We start from the raw sequence: 16,660 nt of genomic DNA, 5'->3' as shown, positions 1-16,660 counted from the left end.
AGCGTGACGTTTCACCAGCCCGAGGTGTGCCGTGCGCTCTCCCGGAGAAGCCGTCCATGGATCCCGGGACCCAGGCAGTGGCGGGCTCCACAGGCTCCCCGGAAAGGGGGCGTGGACAGTGACCTGTGCTCGCACACAGGCGTCTTGGCGGCGGCAGCAGCAGCAGCAGCCCCAGCGTCCCACGCCCGTTTCTGGGTTCTGCGCTTTTAGCCGCGGCTCGCACCCGTCTCTGGAGCTCCTTTAAGCAGCGCTCTTAATCCCCTCTCCTCGCACACCAGGAAAGAAAGAGAGAAGAAGAAGTCTCTTGCCTCTTCGGCAGGTCCAGACTTTTTCCCGGACTCCCTCCCGGCCAGCCGTGGTGCACTAACCCCTTCAGGCTGTGTTCACGCCGCCAACCCCAGTCTTCTCCCTGTGCTCCTACCGTAGCCGCTCGGAGCCTCAGCTCCCAGCCCCACCCGCCCCGGCGGGTGAGCAGACAAGCCTCTCGGGCTGGTGAGTGCCGGTCGGCGCCGATCCTCTGCGCGGGAATCTCGCCGCTTTGCCCTCCGCTCCCCTGTTGCTGTGCTCTCCTCCACGGCTCCGAAGCTTCCCCCGTCCGCCACCCTCAGTCTCCGCCCGCGAAGGGCTCCTAGTGTGTGGAAACCTGTCCTCCTTCACAGCTCCCTCCCACTGGTGCAGGTCCCGTCCCTATTCTTTTGTCTCCGTTTATTCTTTTTTCTTTTGCCCTACCCAGGTACGTGGGGAGTTTCTTGCATTTTGGAAAGTCTGAGGTCTTCTGCCAGTGTTCAGTAGGTGTTCTGTAGGAGTTGTTCCACGTGTAGATGAATTTCTGATGTATCTGTGGGGAGGAAGGTGATCTCCGCGTCTTACTCTTCCGCCATCTTCCCCCAGGGCTCACCACGTCCATTTTTATTTTTGTTTCTTCCCCACCAAAATCTAGCCCTCTCTTAGAATTTGCCAGATTATACTCAAGATAACCTAACTAAAATGTTCTTTTAGTGCATTGGGATCTGGCTCTACCAGTTCAATGCAGAAAGTGTCAACAGAGTGGCTCCTGTGCATCTCACCCATTGGGGCTCAAGGCAGGCTGCCCCAAAATGTGCCACAAAGGCATATTGATTACCTTGTATTACGGTTACTGAAGAAATGGCCAACGCAGGAGGGACAGTCTGACCCTCCTTTATGTCTCTCTGAAAGCAGGAAATCTCTCATGTGAAAGATGCACAGAGAAGCCTGTATAAACAAACCTTGTTACTTCTTTAATTTACTACCCCAAGCCCAAATTCTGTTTAGATTCTTCACTAATTGACCACTCAAAATGCAAGTTTATCTGTCCTGTCCATTCCTCAAAACTTTATTGTTTCTTCATCTAAAAATATAAAAGCTGCCCTTTTTTGGCCACTTCTTAGGTCCCATTTCTCAGAAACCTCCATGTGCATGAATTACAATTTGTTTCTTTTTCTCCTGTTAATCTGTCTTGTGTCAATTTTGTTATTAGTCCAACCACAAGAACTCAAGAGGTGTAGAGGGGTAAATTTCCCCCTCCCTGACAGTTGGCAAGCCAGGCAGGAGGCTTCCCATCCTGAGGCTGCTGCAGCTGAGAGATCCTGGGACATGTGATAAAGGCCGCAGAAGGTACGATTTCTTACCATGTCAGCCTCCCAGATTGCTGCCTTCAAGGTCTGATGGAAGGGAAAGTAGTGAGAGTCCCTTTTTTTCTCTCTAAATTTAGGTGAGCAGGAGAAAATATTTGTGTAGCTAGTTCCTCAGACTTAGGGAAACTTTAGGATTCCATTCTTCTCAAACACGGTCACTGTTTTACTTTGTCTCTGTCTGTGTGTCATTTATCATAAGGAGAAAACCATAGGGCAGTACAGTAGGCATAGACCCTATAAGTCTGCTGTTCAAGCCAGCCTCACAGATTGTTAACAGCTGTCACCAGACCCCCGTCTGTTTAGACAAACTTTGCTGTGGTTCCTCTATGTAAAAACGAGATGAGGTTTTACCTTCCGTCTTCTTTTATGTCTTGAGAGCCTGGCTTTTTGTTCAGTGAGAATATTCTCTCTGGTCTGTCATCCAGAAGGTGCATTTACTGGGGTGTATCTGGTGGCTAGTTGAATAGACTGGGGTTCCAAGTCATGAAGTTACCAGCACTCTCATTGTCTGGTTGTGCCAGCTCTCAGAGGAGTTTGTCATAAGGGGTCCTGGCCCATAAGGGGCATTTGTCATCTCAACTTTTATTGCTTGTTAGTACTGGAAAAGCCCCATTCCAGTAGTGCCTGCCGGGTGCCATAAATTAATGGGTTTATGGCTGGAGTGCCCTACATTTTTGTGGGATACTAGAGAGATTGTTTTCACTATACCATTTGTACCACCTGTAGCAACAAAGGGCTTTTACTGTTTTAGACTAACTCTGGGAATGAACTTTCTGGATCTTGTGAGGGCTAAATAATCTCTTGTGATATGTCTCTTGCATTTTTGGTTAAGCAGTAAAAAAAAAAATGCTTATTGGTTTGAGTTGCTGTTTGAAATTAATATAAGATCCTACTTGCCAATGGCCAGATGATGGATCCTTTAAATTGGCTGTATTCACATATGAACCAATTTGCAAGGCAAAAATAGAGACATAGACATAGGGAACAAACGTATGGACACCAAGGGGGGATATTGGGGTGGAATGAATTGGGAGATTGGAATTGACATATATACACTACTATGTATAAAATAGATAACTAATGAGAACCTGCTGTGTAGCACAGGGAACTCCACTGTATAGTAGAAAGTAACACAACATTGTAAAACAACTATACCCCAATAAAAAACAAGAAAAATAAATAAATAAATAAATAAATTGGCTGTATTTAAAAGGAAAAAATTTTGTGAGAGCTCTCACCATAAACATCTCTCATATTGGTACTTATGGGAGGATCAAATTGAAAGGAAAAAAAATTATAATGAATATTGAGAAATTCCTTATTATGATGAAAGAAATTAAAATTAAAACAAAAATCCAACATAAATTCCGCTCTTAAAAATCACCCTGTTTCCTCAGTAGTTTTCCAGGACCTCCTACAAATAATCCGGGAACAGATCAGCTGGAGTCCAATATTCAACGGCTAATAGAAACAACTGTCTTTGTCTTGTAAATCTATATAAAATCAGAACTACAATTCTAGAAGCAAGTCAAAGCGCACCTAACTTTACCCGTCCCAAGGCCTCGCCCTCATCCCTCTTAAAATGCTTGTAGATATTATAAACCATCAGGATATTAGAGTACAATTGTCCTTAAGAAAAAAATTAATAGTGTTTACTCAAAGACTTATGATAATAGACAAATATACTCCAAAACTCCCTAGGACAAAACTTACATTTCCTCCGTGCCCCTTAAAGTTATGAGTCTGGATTAGCTCAGTCTGTAGAACTTAAAAGAAGAAGAAGAAAAAAAAAAAAGGAAAGGGACCTCTTCAAACACAAACTGCTAAAAGACTCTCTTGCCTGAACAGTCTCCTTAAAATCGCTTGTCAGGGGCAAATACAGATCTTAAAACTCTCTCCACAAATAAAAAAAGACTTTAGCCATCTGAATGAGTACACTTAATTAATTCTAACTGTTATTTATAAACTAGTGAGTTTTGTATTGTACCTGATTCATGACTAAAGTTTTAAAATGAAAACTATGAGATCTCTGGTTTTGTCTGTCTATATGTCTATATGTCTACTTTAAAAATATGGTATCTTTCTGCCTCCAGATTATGTTGCCAAAATCGTTATTTGTAAAAGAGCTCTATTTAATTGGCTTAAACAAACTAATGCTTATATAAAAATTGTTAAGAATATAACAAAAACTAACCCAAATGTTTTTCAAGTTCACATGATCTAGAATAATCTTTAGTAAATATTGTAAAAGCTAATTTTAAGCTTGTTGATTTAATTAATATGGGTATATCTTCAGAGTTAGCATAAAATATAATGCAGAAAAACAACTTTTTGTTCTACTGGGTTTACTAGCTATGTCTCTGTTGCAATGTTTGTCTGAAAACACACAAAACAGACAAAAGACCTTAGGATAATGACTAAATGCTTTAATGATTCATGAAATTTTCATGAGTAATCTAAGTATGATTATTCAAGAACAAAAGAATTAAATAGGTGTAAGTGAGATAAGAGTGCTTAGGTGAACTTTTTAACAATAATTGTTTTGTGGTATGTCTACCTAAATAGTTTCCTAAATCTCTTTGGTAATTTACACTCTTAGAGTTTTGCTGAGTTAAATTAAATGAAGAGAATTCATTGAATGTCTAGTCATTTCCAAATAAGATAAACTACTAAAACATTAACTGCTGAACAAGTCCAAGTTTGCATAATTTTTACCTCTTACTACAGAGACTAAGTATGTTTGGGTTTATTAATAAATGTACCTTATGCTTTATTGAAAGATTATTCTATAAAGTAACATATATTTCTAGAAATTATAAAATGTATTTTTAAGTTTGCCAAGCCACAAAATGTTAATACAGTTCAGAATTGTATACTTCTTTATTTTCACTAAAAAATTAAGACTTCAAAAGATTAAGAATTCTAATTAATATATTGGTTAAAGCTACCAGATACAGCAATAGAAATAGGATGTGTTTTGGGGTAAGAAAAGTTATAGGGTATGGAGATGTTTTTGTTAAGGAAAAAGAAAGTGATTTTCTGTAAGGCTGGCTATTTCTAAATGGGAAAGAAAACAAGGCACAAACTAAAATGGACATAGAAAATCGTGAGTTTTGTGAAAAAAGGAATCTTTGGAAAGGGATTTTATGTGTGGTCAGGACTAAATAAGATTGGAATCAATTTAAGTAAATGAGCTTAAGTATCAAAAGTAAACTGGTACAAAATTGGAATTTGGTTTTATCTCTGTTGAAAGGACAAAGGTTTTTTTTTTTTTTTTTTTTTTCCTATTGGTCTGCTCTTGATAAGAAGAGATTATGAAAGGTTTTTCTTTACCTTGAAGGAATCTGACCAAAAAATATATATAGTGTCTTGTCTTATCTTTATCGGGTCTTTGATTGCTTAAGTAAACCTAGTCCTCTGGGTGTTAAAAGAGTGACATTTTGCTCAGAACCATATAACCTTCTATATTTGCCTATGAAGTCTTTAATTGTTACTTTGGTTACATGGATAAATAAGCATTGTTCCACAGTGACCTATTTGACTAAGTGTTTTAAAGCCTCTTTGATATTTTTGACAAGATTCCCCCAAATCAAATTCTATATGAAGTCTTTTTGACTTAGAACTAACTTTGAGATATGAGTTATTTCGGAAGACCCCTGAAATATCTCAAAGATTTGTTCTCTCTCCTTATAAAAAGAGAGATATTAAACTAATTAGCAGTATTTGTTATGTTAAATTACATGGGAAGCATTGTCAAATAAGAAGTAACGTTAAGCCTTTTTTATGTTGTGACTGTATAGATCTGTATTATAAGTGTTCCAGAAATTATGTGAAATTACTGGAAGTCTTATATGTCCTGGCATAAAATGTTGTCTGTCACCAAAATTGAATCTCACACGAAAAGGACTAAACGCAAGTGTCACGGAAACACTGAAGCTGACTTTTATGCACAGGCAGCAACAAAAAAAGAATCTGTAAAGATTGTGGCATGTGTGGATGAAGTCCATTTTGCTTCTGCCAAAAAATTGACCCTTAATCGCCAGACTTTTGCCATCCTGATGTCCGTTTAACATAGCACCAGTCTGCCCCTGAATTGGAGAAATTAAATGGGTAAACAATAGCTATAAAATAAATAGCTGGGGCTATGAGAAACCCAAGATGGCCCCTTGGTTCCTCCCAGCTTTCTGGCAACCCCCCCTATTTAAGATAACTCAAATTATAAATAGACATTGGTAGGAAGATTTCTATAAAATTGTGCAAAAAGTTTACCAGCAATGTCTGACCTGGCAGGTCCATAACCCTGGGAAGAAAAAAAAAAAAAAAGATTTTTGTCCCCAGAGGCCTGAAGACCTCCTTTCGCTGGACCCTTTGAACACCTGCAACTGGACTTCATTTATTTGCCACTTAGTATGAGTCATCAAAACATTCTTGTTATTGTATGTATATTTTCTGGATGGGTTGAAGCCTTCCCTTGCTGCAAATCTGATTCCCTCACAGTGTCAGATAAACTGTTTAGAAAATGTGTTCTCCAATTGGGGTATACCTTTTATAATATCCAGTGATCAAGGCACAGATTTCCCTGGGCAAATCATACAAGCCTTAACAAAAACCTTGCAAACTTCTTGAAATTATCACTGTCCCTATCACCCACAATCTTCAGGGAAGATCGATAGAACTAATGGAAGAACTGGACTCAAGCAGAACAAGAATTAACATGGGACCGAATGAATTGATGAATATGATTATAATTTTCATGATTTTTTTGTCTGAAATATTACTGAATTTTAAAAATCTTTCATTTTCCAGATATAAGGAAATTTTTTAATACTTAACAGCAATTTGATAAATTATACCTTTGTAAATAGAATTTAAACATTTATCTTTTTGTCCCTACCTGATCACTCCAGAATTCAGAAAGTCTCAGTGAGTATTCTTATTTTCTTGGCAAAATAGTTATATGCATAATTGAATAAGAATCTGTTCTTATAGCAGGACACAATTGGAAACATTTGTTATATTACCAAGACTTTGATTGGAATGTCATATTTGACAGAGATCCATGTAGACTCAGATATGACCAGATAGCTTGAAGGAGCTAAGGTCGACTTTATAAAACCATAAAGCCCCTTGAAAAAACAGCCTAGGACCTTGCTGACAGGGTTCCCAGCAGCTTCCCAGCAGCCTTACCAGGTGAGTAAGGAAGGCCACTTCCTGGCAGGCACAGGAGCCTCAAGATATTTGGGGGACTTCAGGAAGAGAGGAATTCACCCAAATCTCTAGGTATAAAAGGAACTCTGACGACAAGTCTTCGGTTTGGCTTCCTGGCCTTGAGAAGCTATTAAAATTTCACTCTGGAGACTACTTATGAAAATTTCCAGCAAAACAGATTTAAAAGAGCCTATATGACCAATTGCTATTCTTGCTGGACTTAACATAAATAATCAGGCCAAGTCTATTGAATCTAGGCTTATTTTGCAAACAAATTAGTCTTAATTTTGCTTTCTTTAGTAGAGATGAGGGAGATTTTAGAGAGAAAAATTGTTTCAATAGAAACTATACTATGCACTTGTGGATATTAGATTCTAGTGCTATTCCTTTTCCTTGAAGTTTTGTCATTTACCTGTAAACTGGACTGGATCCTGAATTTTTCTAGTTTCCTCCAATATCTGGCTGCAACTCTCTAACATTTCCTGTTTTCTCTCATTCTTTTGATGTATCTGCGGGGAGAAGGTGAGCTCTATGTCCTACTCCTCTGCCAACTTGACCTGCTCCTCTCTCCCATCCTTTTGACTTGAATCATTGAGAACTAAAACTGTTCTTTTCCTGAAGCCCTGCACACTGAAGCTAGACGACTTGATATAAACATCAGAGAAATTGCCACAACAGCTCATATTTAAACAATCTTCATGCCAGTTGCTGTATGAGCCACTCAGAAAGTTAACCTGAACACCCAGTGACATCATCAGAGACATTTCAAACTGCAATAGATGCTTCGAACCTGACACCTACAAATCTTCTTGACTGACTTCCCCCTGGGCTCAGAAACTGGTTTATAGCCAGCTCCAATCATTAACCTTTGTTTTTCTTTTGTTTCCATAGAAATGCCTCTTACTAAATACCTGATATTGCTTGCACCATAGACCTAGCTTTGGGAGCCCATCTGCATCACTGCCTCCTGAAATGAGATACAACAATTTAACTGAACTGAACTGAACTGTTCTCAGAACTAAGAAACTGGTTCAATGAAATGGAGGACTCTACTAACCCATTCTCTGTCTCCACAGTGACCAGTTCAGCTCTTAATATGTGAAACTGCCAGGGAAGTTTCAGAGGAGCGAACTGTTGAGGCTTAGGGCAGGCTGCCCCCAAATATACCACCATGGCATATTGATTATTTTGAATTAAAGTTATTTAAGAAACAGCCAGTGCAGGAGGGGCACTCCTACCCTCCTTTCCGTCTCCCTGAAAGCAGGAAGTAAATCTCTCATGTGAAAGATGCACTCCCTGCAGCTGGAGGTAGAAGGATACCCTTATAGCCAGAAATAGGGAATTCAGGCAGAGAAGCCTGTATAAACAAACCTTGTTACTTCTTTAATTTACTATCCCAAGCCCAAATTCTGTTTAGATTCCTTACTAATTGAAGGAATTACCCAAAATATAAGTTTATTTGTCCTGTCCATTCCTCACAAGTTTATTGTTTCTTGTCTAAAAAGTATAAAAGCTGCCTGCTTTGGCTACTTCTTAAGTCCCATTTCTATGACAGCTCCGTGCACATGAATTACAGTTTCTTTCTTTTTCTCCTGTTAATCTGTCTTGTGTCAACTTTATTAGTCTAACCACAAGAACTCAAAGGGGTAGTGGGTAATTTCCTCCTCCCTGACATACCTCAAGGCCGTTAACCCTTATTTCTCAGAAACTCCCTGGAGACAATGTGCATAGAATACCTGTCTGTGCACTGTATTCTCCTGCATTGAGATAAGAGCAAAGACACCTTAGATTTCTGTCTGTTAGGGGCTGAATTGTGTCCCCCAAAAAATTCATGTTGAAGGCATAAACCCCAGTACCTCAGAATGCGACTGTAGTTGGAGATAAGGTCTTTAAATAGAGCTGGTTAAGTTAAAATGAGGCCATTAGGGTGGGCCATAACCTAATCTGACTGGTGTCTTTATAAGAAGAGATTAGGACACAAAAGGAGAGACCAGGGATATATGCACACAAAGGGACAGCCAAGTGAAGAGGGTGGCCATCTGCCAGCTGAGGAGAGAGGCCTCAGAGGAAACCAACCCTCATCTTGGACTTCCAGCCTCCAGAACCGTGAGAAAATAAATTTCGGTTGTTTAAGCCACCCATTCTGTGGTATTTTGTTGTGGAAGCCCTAACAAATCAATACACTGACTCAGGTAGATTCTTTCTGGATTATCCTTTTACTTTCTCCTAAGTCATAGAGGGCATCTCAACATCTTGTATGACTGCAGCTCCTTGCTTCTAAAGTTGTATGGGCATAGGCTGGGTCTTTATCTTAGCATTGCCAGTACTAGCACAGAGCCTTTTAAAGAGCAGATGCTCAACTGACGTTTGGGAAATAAAAAAGAAAGTGAGTAAGAGGTCTAACTTGTTAAGATTTAATACCTCCTACCTTCTTTAATAAGTTAAGCATATTGAGGTATAAATCATTTAATTTTACAAAACAGAAGACTGAAAGGATTAAGAAAAATCTAGGTTTATCATGTTTTCTTTTTAATTATTTTTTACTTTTTCATTCCATTATCCCAACAATTTTATTGTGGGATTCTTTCCCATTTCAACAAAAATCCCTATTGTGATGTCAAATTTTCTTATCTGGATGATTTTTAAAAAGTCTCAGACTTCAGTAAGGGTGGGAGAAGCTGCTGGACATGGCCATGAAACATGCCTGGAAGTGACAGTATTTCCAGGCCTGGCTGCAATCTTGGCTCGATCTCTCTCTTCCTCATCTTGAAAAGCTTCTTCATATCGTGATGAGAAGGCACTGGGAACCATATTGCTGACCTTCACCAAAAATTCCAAGATTTTCATTCTGCTGGTTTCAGCATGGGCTTTTGGGCCCCACAGGAACTCATAGCGCGGAGGATCACTGTTGGGCACCTGGCGGTACTCCAGGTACTTCAGCCTCACTAAATCTTTGGTGATGAGCTTCCTGGGCTCCCTATAGATGAAGTGCTTCTTCCCAGCATATACTCACATCATATTCAGGAATTTCCAGGTGTCTTCCTCAGTGGCACAGTTGTCCTTCATGAAGATCACACCCAAGACTGTCATCAAGAGACCGGTCTTAGGTAACCCCCTACCAGCACACACCCTCCCATCGTTGGGGAGTTTCAGCTTGCTGACAAGGTCATATGAGTGGATGGTTGAGTCAACTTTGTTCAAGTCCACCACAAAGACAGCCTCAGTGCGTTCAGAGGCTTTCTTGAGAATCTCAGCAAATCGGTCTTGGTACTTTTGGTTGACAATCTTCAGCATGTCTTCCTTCATAATGGGCTGCTTCATTTTATATTTGTACAGAAGGAACTTCTCCAACAAATCCATCTGACTAGTTAGAGTATCAATGTATGTGGTCTCAGTAGAAGGTGAGACATCAGAGGAACATGGATGTTCCTCATCTTGACTGTTATCATCTTCATCAGACCTTGTGTCAAAAGTACTTGAAGAAGTGACGGTAGTAGCTGGGGCTTTTGAAGACCCCTGAGAAGTGCTGTTTGACCCAGTAGCTGATGAACTCTGGGGATTATCTTCCAAAACAGGAGAAGAGGAGGAGGGGGGTTCTTCTCTTACTGCAGTGGCCTGAACTCTCCTGTGACTCTGGGAGTCATCTTGGGCCTGGTGGCGTTTCTCACAGGTGCGGAGCTTACTCTTCTGACCCCGAGGCAGGATGACTGTGCTCAGGGACAATGGTCAGGAGTGTGAGTAGAAGAGCAGGGGATAAGGGTCCACTGGATGAGGAAGGTTGAGAGAGTGTGCAGCTTCAGCAGGGAACTACCACCTTGGTTATAAGGTGGGCTACATTTGTAGTTTTCCTTGAGGGCACTGCTCTAAAAACCCATAGGGCTCCTGTTCTCCTAATCAGCCTGTCACTTGGGAAACCTGTTGAAGGAAATTAGAGTGATCTTTAGGCTGCATCCTGCCACCCCTGCCTCAGGCATGCTGGGGCGACAGCAGGGGCTGGTGGTCTTCTACATTGAGGAGTCTGTTATGTCACATTCAAGACCGTCATTCAACTGGTGGCAGGTCATGGGACTCATTCTCTCTGCTGTTCTGAGGTTGACATCACAAACCTCCCTGGGATCTATGAGAAAGAAATGAAGGGGGTCCTCAGCTTATCAGCCCTGTCCAGGTGCCCCCAGTACTGACTGCTCAGTGGGGAGTTTTCTGTCCTGGCCTCTGGAGTCCTCAGTCCTCATTAAGGTTCCTTAATTTGGCTACACATAGGGCCTGATATCCCCACCCCTTTCATTGAATGGTGGCTACACCTTCAAACTAAGGATTTCACCTCCCATAGACCTGATATAAATAAGTGTTGGTGGAGCTTCAGCTTGATAGCCCTGCCCTGGATCCTCAAGGGCTGTAACAAGGAGCAGGGCTGGATTCCTTATCACTTCTATTTGGTGATAGATGATCCCTCAGTCCTTGCTTTGACCTCTGTCATGGCCTGGAATTCCACCCTCCCTTACCCTTAGGCCTGCCCCTTATACTAAGGTCAGCACCACCCTGAAACCCCTAGGAGAAAGTGAGATTCTCCTCATCTGACCATACCTGTCCTTGGTCTTCTGAGGCTGAGAGTAAGGAATGAATCCTATGGTTATGGGGTATGTGGTTCTCTTAGTCCTCAGGGTATTCACCTGGTCTCTGGAAAAACCTGGAAGTCATCCCACTGCTGGCCCTAGGCCATACCCCTTAGACCGTGTCCCTCACCCCCTTGTGACACCATAGGAGGAAATATGTCACATCATGTCAACAAAGCCCAGGTATCCCAGGTATCCCAGGAAGGGCATGGTTCTGTGGGGTTCTCTCACAGTCTAAAGGCAGAGGTGTCCTGAAGTCCTCACTCGGTGTTCTCACCTTGACTCCTGGCAGGGCTTGGGACTCCTTCGTTTGTTTACCTAAGGACCCTCTCCTCAGACTAAGGTCCTCACTCCCTGAGGTGCTAGAGAGGCAAAGTCTGGGAATGCCACGTGAGGCTACTCCTACCTGTGCCCTTCCAGGGTTGACATCAGGATTCAGGCTCCTTGGGGCTCTCTCTGTTCAGGGTAGGGGTGTGCCCTCAGTCCTCATTCAGGTTCCTCACCTTGACTTCTGAAGGGCCCTAAGTTTCCTCTTTCTTTCAACTTAAAGTCACCCATTTAGACCAAAGCTCTTATGTTCCTCTAAACCCTGAAAATAAGTGAGAGGATGCTCAGCCTGGCAGCCCTGCCTTGGCCTTCTGAGAGCAGACACAGGCCAGTCTCTCTGTGACTTCAGTTATTATGTGGTTTTTGTCTCCTCAGTCCTCATTCATCAGTCTTCACCTTGACTCCTATCTCTTCTATGAAAGGCTTCTTGGGAAATGCCACGTCCTTGCAAACTCTTAATTGATCTCCCTACAACAACTCTTGCAGAGAATAGGTTGAGCCCCAGGAGTGATGTGAGATGGGAAGCTGCAGCCAAGCAATGGCCCCAGCACAGGTGTGCTATCAGAGAAAACACACTTATCTCTTCCTTCTCTTCACTGGCCAGATATAGCCTTATATAACCTCAATTCTAATAGATTTACTTTCTACAGGGAAAGGGCTGAATTAAATGATTGTGTGAGCCCCTGATCTTTTGAGGTTTACTGACATTTCCTTCATAGATAGTTATATTGTCACCAAATGCTATCTCTTTCCTTATTTGTACCTCACTTTTATTTTCATATTTTTATTACTTATTCCTGGAGCTTTTTATTCCAAAACCATGTTCGGGGTATGAAGTCCTGCTTTTTAACACCTGAAATACATTTTGGAATAGTGAGCAGAAAAATGAAGTGACCCAAGGTCGGCCGCAGCCTGGGAGGAGTGGCACAGTGTGGGCTCTAGAGGGATTCAGAGCCAGGGTTCAGTCCAGCTCCTGTCACTTACCAGCCTTGAATTTGAGAATATTCCAACTTCTTTATCTGCAAACTGAGTCTGAAAAAGTCTATAGTGTAGAACCACAGGCAGGCATATGTATGTAAACCACCTGGCAGTTTGAGACAAAGTTTGGTACTTTCAATGAATGGCAATTATTACTAAGATGATTTTGACCCCAAATGATAACAAACTTCCTTCACAGAATTTTATTTCCAGCCTACATTAGAGAATATGCAACTCCAAACAATATAGAAATCCACATCAGCCAAAATGCCAAGCGAGTAAAACTAAGTAGTATTTCCCTATTAGAGCATTTGTTTTAATATTGGTATGGGGTCATCTTCTCCAGATGGATGCAACTAGGAGTTCATTTGTCTCAAGGACCAACAACTTCCCTCCCAGGTGCCTTTTCATCCAAACCACCCCTCATTTCATTCATACCATTGCCACTAAAATTTGAGCCCTCCCTTAGAGTTGGCCAAATTACACCCAAAATAACCTAATTAAAATGCCCTTTTGGGCCTCCCTGGTGGCGCAGTGGTTGAGAGTCCGCCTGCCGATGCAGGGGATACGGGTTCGTGCCCCGGTCTGGGAGGATCCCATATGCCGCGGAGCGGCTGGGCCCGTGAGCCATGGCTGCTGAGCCTGCGCATCCGGAGCCTGTGCTCTGCAACGGGAGAGGCCACAACAGTGAGAGGCCCGCGTACCACAAAAAAAAAAAAAAAAAAAAAAAAAAAAAATGCCCTTTTAATGGAGCGAGCTCTGGCAATCCCATCCCACAAAAAGAGACAGTCCAGTGGCTTCTTGGCATCTCATTTCAATCAGTATCACCTTTATTTCTCAGAAACTCTCTGGACAGCTCATGCCTAAAACACCTAGTTTGAGTGTTCACTTGCCCTGGGGCAAGCGCATAGGACCCCTTCCATTCCCTAGGTGGGGATTCTCTCTGGTTTTTCCACATCCCAAAGTTAACTGTGAAGATATGTTTTCCATTCCAGGTTTAGTCTATCAACTCTGAGAAACACCATCTGAGTGGCCCTTTCCATCACTCCCACAGCTTCATCTAGCCCACCATGCATCCTGATAATTACTTCCTGCCGAGGGACTAGAAGTTTCCCAAGACCCCACGCGGCCTTCATCAGGTAACTTACAGTTCCTTGCTCTCATTTGGAACCTCCTCTTCCACACCCTCACTTAAAAATAAAAGTTCATTTGTTTATTTCTTAGAGTGTATCTCACCATCTTCCTTACATGATAGCTGATGCTAGACTCTAAAAATTCTATGGGCAGTGGCTTGGTCTTCATTTTCTTACCAACCATAGTAGTATTGGAGAGGCTTCCAAAGAGAAGATGGTCAATTAATTTGAGAGAGAAAAGAAGGAATGACCAAGAAGTCTTATTTGCCATGATTTAATTTTCAAACAGTTTGAATAACCTAAGCAAAGCTAGGTATATATTCTTTAATTTTACAAGCAAAGAGAAAGAGAAGAAGGCAAACTAAGAATTAACCAGCTTTTACTTTTGTATCACCATTTTGAGATCCCAAATATTTTCTTGTGGGATTCTTTCTCATTTCCATGAAAAATCCTATTCCAATGCCATGTTACCTTGTTCTGTAGCAAAAGGAAAATAGTGAAGGCTTTTCAGGTTTTTTTTACAAATAGCAAACTCTTAATCTTAAAACTGAGCATCAATAAACATGACATCCATGACATTAATACACTTTGATTCTGAAGCAAAATAAACCTTCAATGCAGTAATAACATTTGAAAAGATACTAAACATCTCTATCATAAATCTATCTATCTAGCATCTCTCTACCTACTTATCAACCTATCATCTGTCTATCTTTAACTAGGTATTCTTCATATGGAAAAAAGAAAAAAAGATATATATTTTATTAAAACTAACTGCACCTAAACTACCATACTACTTAAAACTGTAAGAACATATATGTTTTGTTCCCTCAACCAATACTATTCTGCACTATTTAGGAGCTTGACTGCTCTCTTCCAAAACAAAGTGAGCAATCTGCCCGCGGCCTCCCTCCCTACATGTGGGAGGAGCTGCGGGCCTTGGCCCTGGAAGGTGCTCTGAGCTCAGCAACAGCTACAGCCCTGGCCGCGGCTCTCACTCCTGCTCTCTCTACCTCATCTTTCAGAGCCTCCTCATAGAGATCTGCGAAGGCCCTGGGGACGGTATCATTGATCTTGGCCAGAAACTCCAGCACGTTCATCTTGCTGGTTTCAGCGCAGGCTCTCGGGCCCCACAGGAACTCATAGCGCGGAGGATCACTGTTGGGCACCTGGCGGTACGTCAGGTACTTCTGCTGCACGAAATCTTTGATGAGCCCACTGGGCTCCCCAAAGATCGAGTGCCTCCTCCCAGCATACAAACCCAACGCATTGAGGAATTCCCAGAGCTCCTCCTCGGTGGCCCGGTTGCCCTTCGTGAAGATCTTGCTCAGGACAGTTATCAGGAAAGAGGCCGTGCGCAGCCCCGACACACCACTCGGATTTCCCTCGCTGGGGAGGCCCAGCTTGCTGAGGGCGTAGGAGTGACTGCTGGGGTCGACCTCCTTCAGCTCGAGGTCAAAGACCAGCTCCATGTACTCAGAGGCTCTCCTGAGGATCTCAGGGAAGTGCTTCTTGTACTTCCTGTTGACAATCTTCAGCAGTGTAGCCTTCAGGATGGGCTCCTTCGTCTTGTACTTCTCCAGCAGGAACTGCACCAACTCGCAGACATTCCTGGTCAGAGGATCGCTGTAAGTGCTGTGAATGGAAAGTGCTGCCTGGGCGGTACTTGCACTTTTCTCATCTTGGCTCCGGGCACCCTCTTCAGAACCTGGGCATGAAACCCCTGCATCACGAGAGCTAGTGGCTGGGGCTCCCTGAGGCTCCTGGTGAGTGCCAGCAGCAGGGGAGCTCGGGGAAGTACCCCGAGAAACAGAAGCAGGGCAGGAGGGCGACTCTTCTATCTCTGCCACCGCCGCCACCTCAGTGGCCTGGGCACCCTTGAGACTCTGAGTGTTCCCCCGGGCCTGGGGGCGTTTCTTCTGGGCATGGCGCTTCCTCTTCTGGCCCCGAGGCATGATGGCAGAGGTCAGGGCCAGCAGGCGGGAGTGTGGGCAGGAAGGCAGGCAACAAGGGCACCTGGGGGAGGGACAAGGAGATGCTGTGAGCACCTTCAGTGGGGAGATTCCTCCCTGGCTTTAACCAAGGCCGCCTCTGCAGGGTCCTTGAGGGCACTGCCCGAGGACCCACAGGGCTCCTGTTCTCCTGCTCAGCCTATCCCCTGAGAGCCCTGTGGAGGACGGTCGACTGAGCCTTGGGGCACAGCCAGCCAGCCCTGCCTGGGCGGTACGGGGGTGACAGTGGGGGCTGGCAGGGGAGGTAGGTCCCCGCGGTTCCCATTCAGAGTCAGGATGACAGTTGTTGGCAAGACTCCCCCACCCCCCCACCCCATGCCCTCTGCTGCTCTGAAGTTGACACCACCATCTTCCATGACACCCAGGAGGAGGAAAGGAGGGAGCGTTCAGCCCACCACCGAAGGGTCCTGGGACCCTCCCTTCTGCTGCCTGGTGGCTGCCCCTTCGGAACAAAGCTCTAACCTCCCTTGGACCTGGCAGAGGAAATTACGGGCAGTCTCAGCCTGACAATCCTTTCTTGGGAGTTTAAGGGTTGACAGGAGGGGACAGGCCATATTCTCTCTGGTCCCTTCTCTTCGGGGTGGGTGACTCCCTTAGTCCTCACTCGGGGTCCTCCCTGGACAGCCGGTGCAGCCTGGAGCTCCTCTCTTGCCCCGAGGACCATTTGCTCGCACCAGTGCCGGCACCTCCCTGAGTCTCATTAGGAGGCAGTGAGGGTGACCAGGCGGCCGCAC

The 16,660-nt window shown here is 43.4% G+C and overlaps 1 protein-coding gene across 1 annotated transcript; it reads right to left on the bottom strand.

The window, feature by feature from the left end:
* Positions 1 to 9,515: 9,515 nt before the first annotated feature.
* LOC307064551 (melanoma-associated antigen E1-like) lies at positions 9,516 to 15,869 on the bottom strand (the record flags this gene model as incomplete). The annotated part of the gene is given in 3 exon segments (XM_079721179.1): positions 9,516 to 9,872; positions 9,876 to 10,575; positions 14,833 to 15,869. Coding segments are annotated over 3 exon segments (2,094 nt in total).
* Between the last annotated feature and the right edge of the window lie 791 nt (positions 15,870 to 16,660).

Source organism: Hyperoodon ampullatus (assembly GCF_949752795.1).
Source record: "Hyperoodon ampullatus genome assembly, chromosome: 2".
Lineage (NCBI taxonomy): Eukaryota > Metazoa > Chordata > Mammalia > Artiodactyla > Ziphiidae > Hyperoodon > Hyperoodon ampullatus.
Note: the sequence above shows the minus strand (reverse complement) of the source record. Positions and strands in the feature narration are given on the sequence as shown.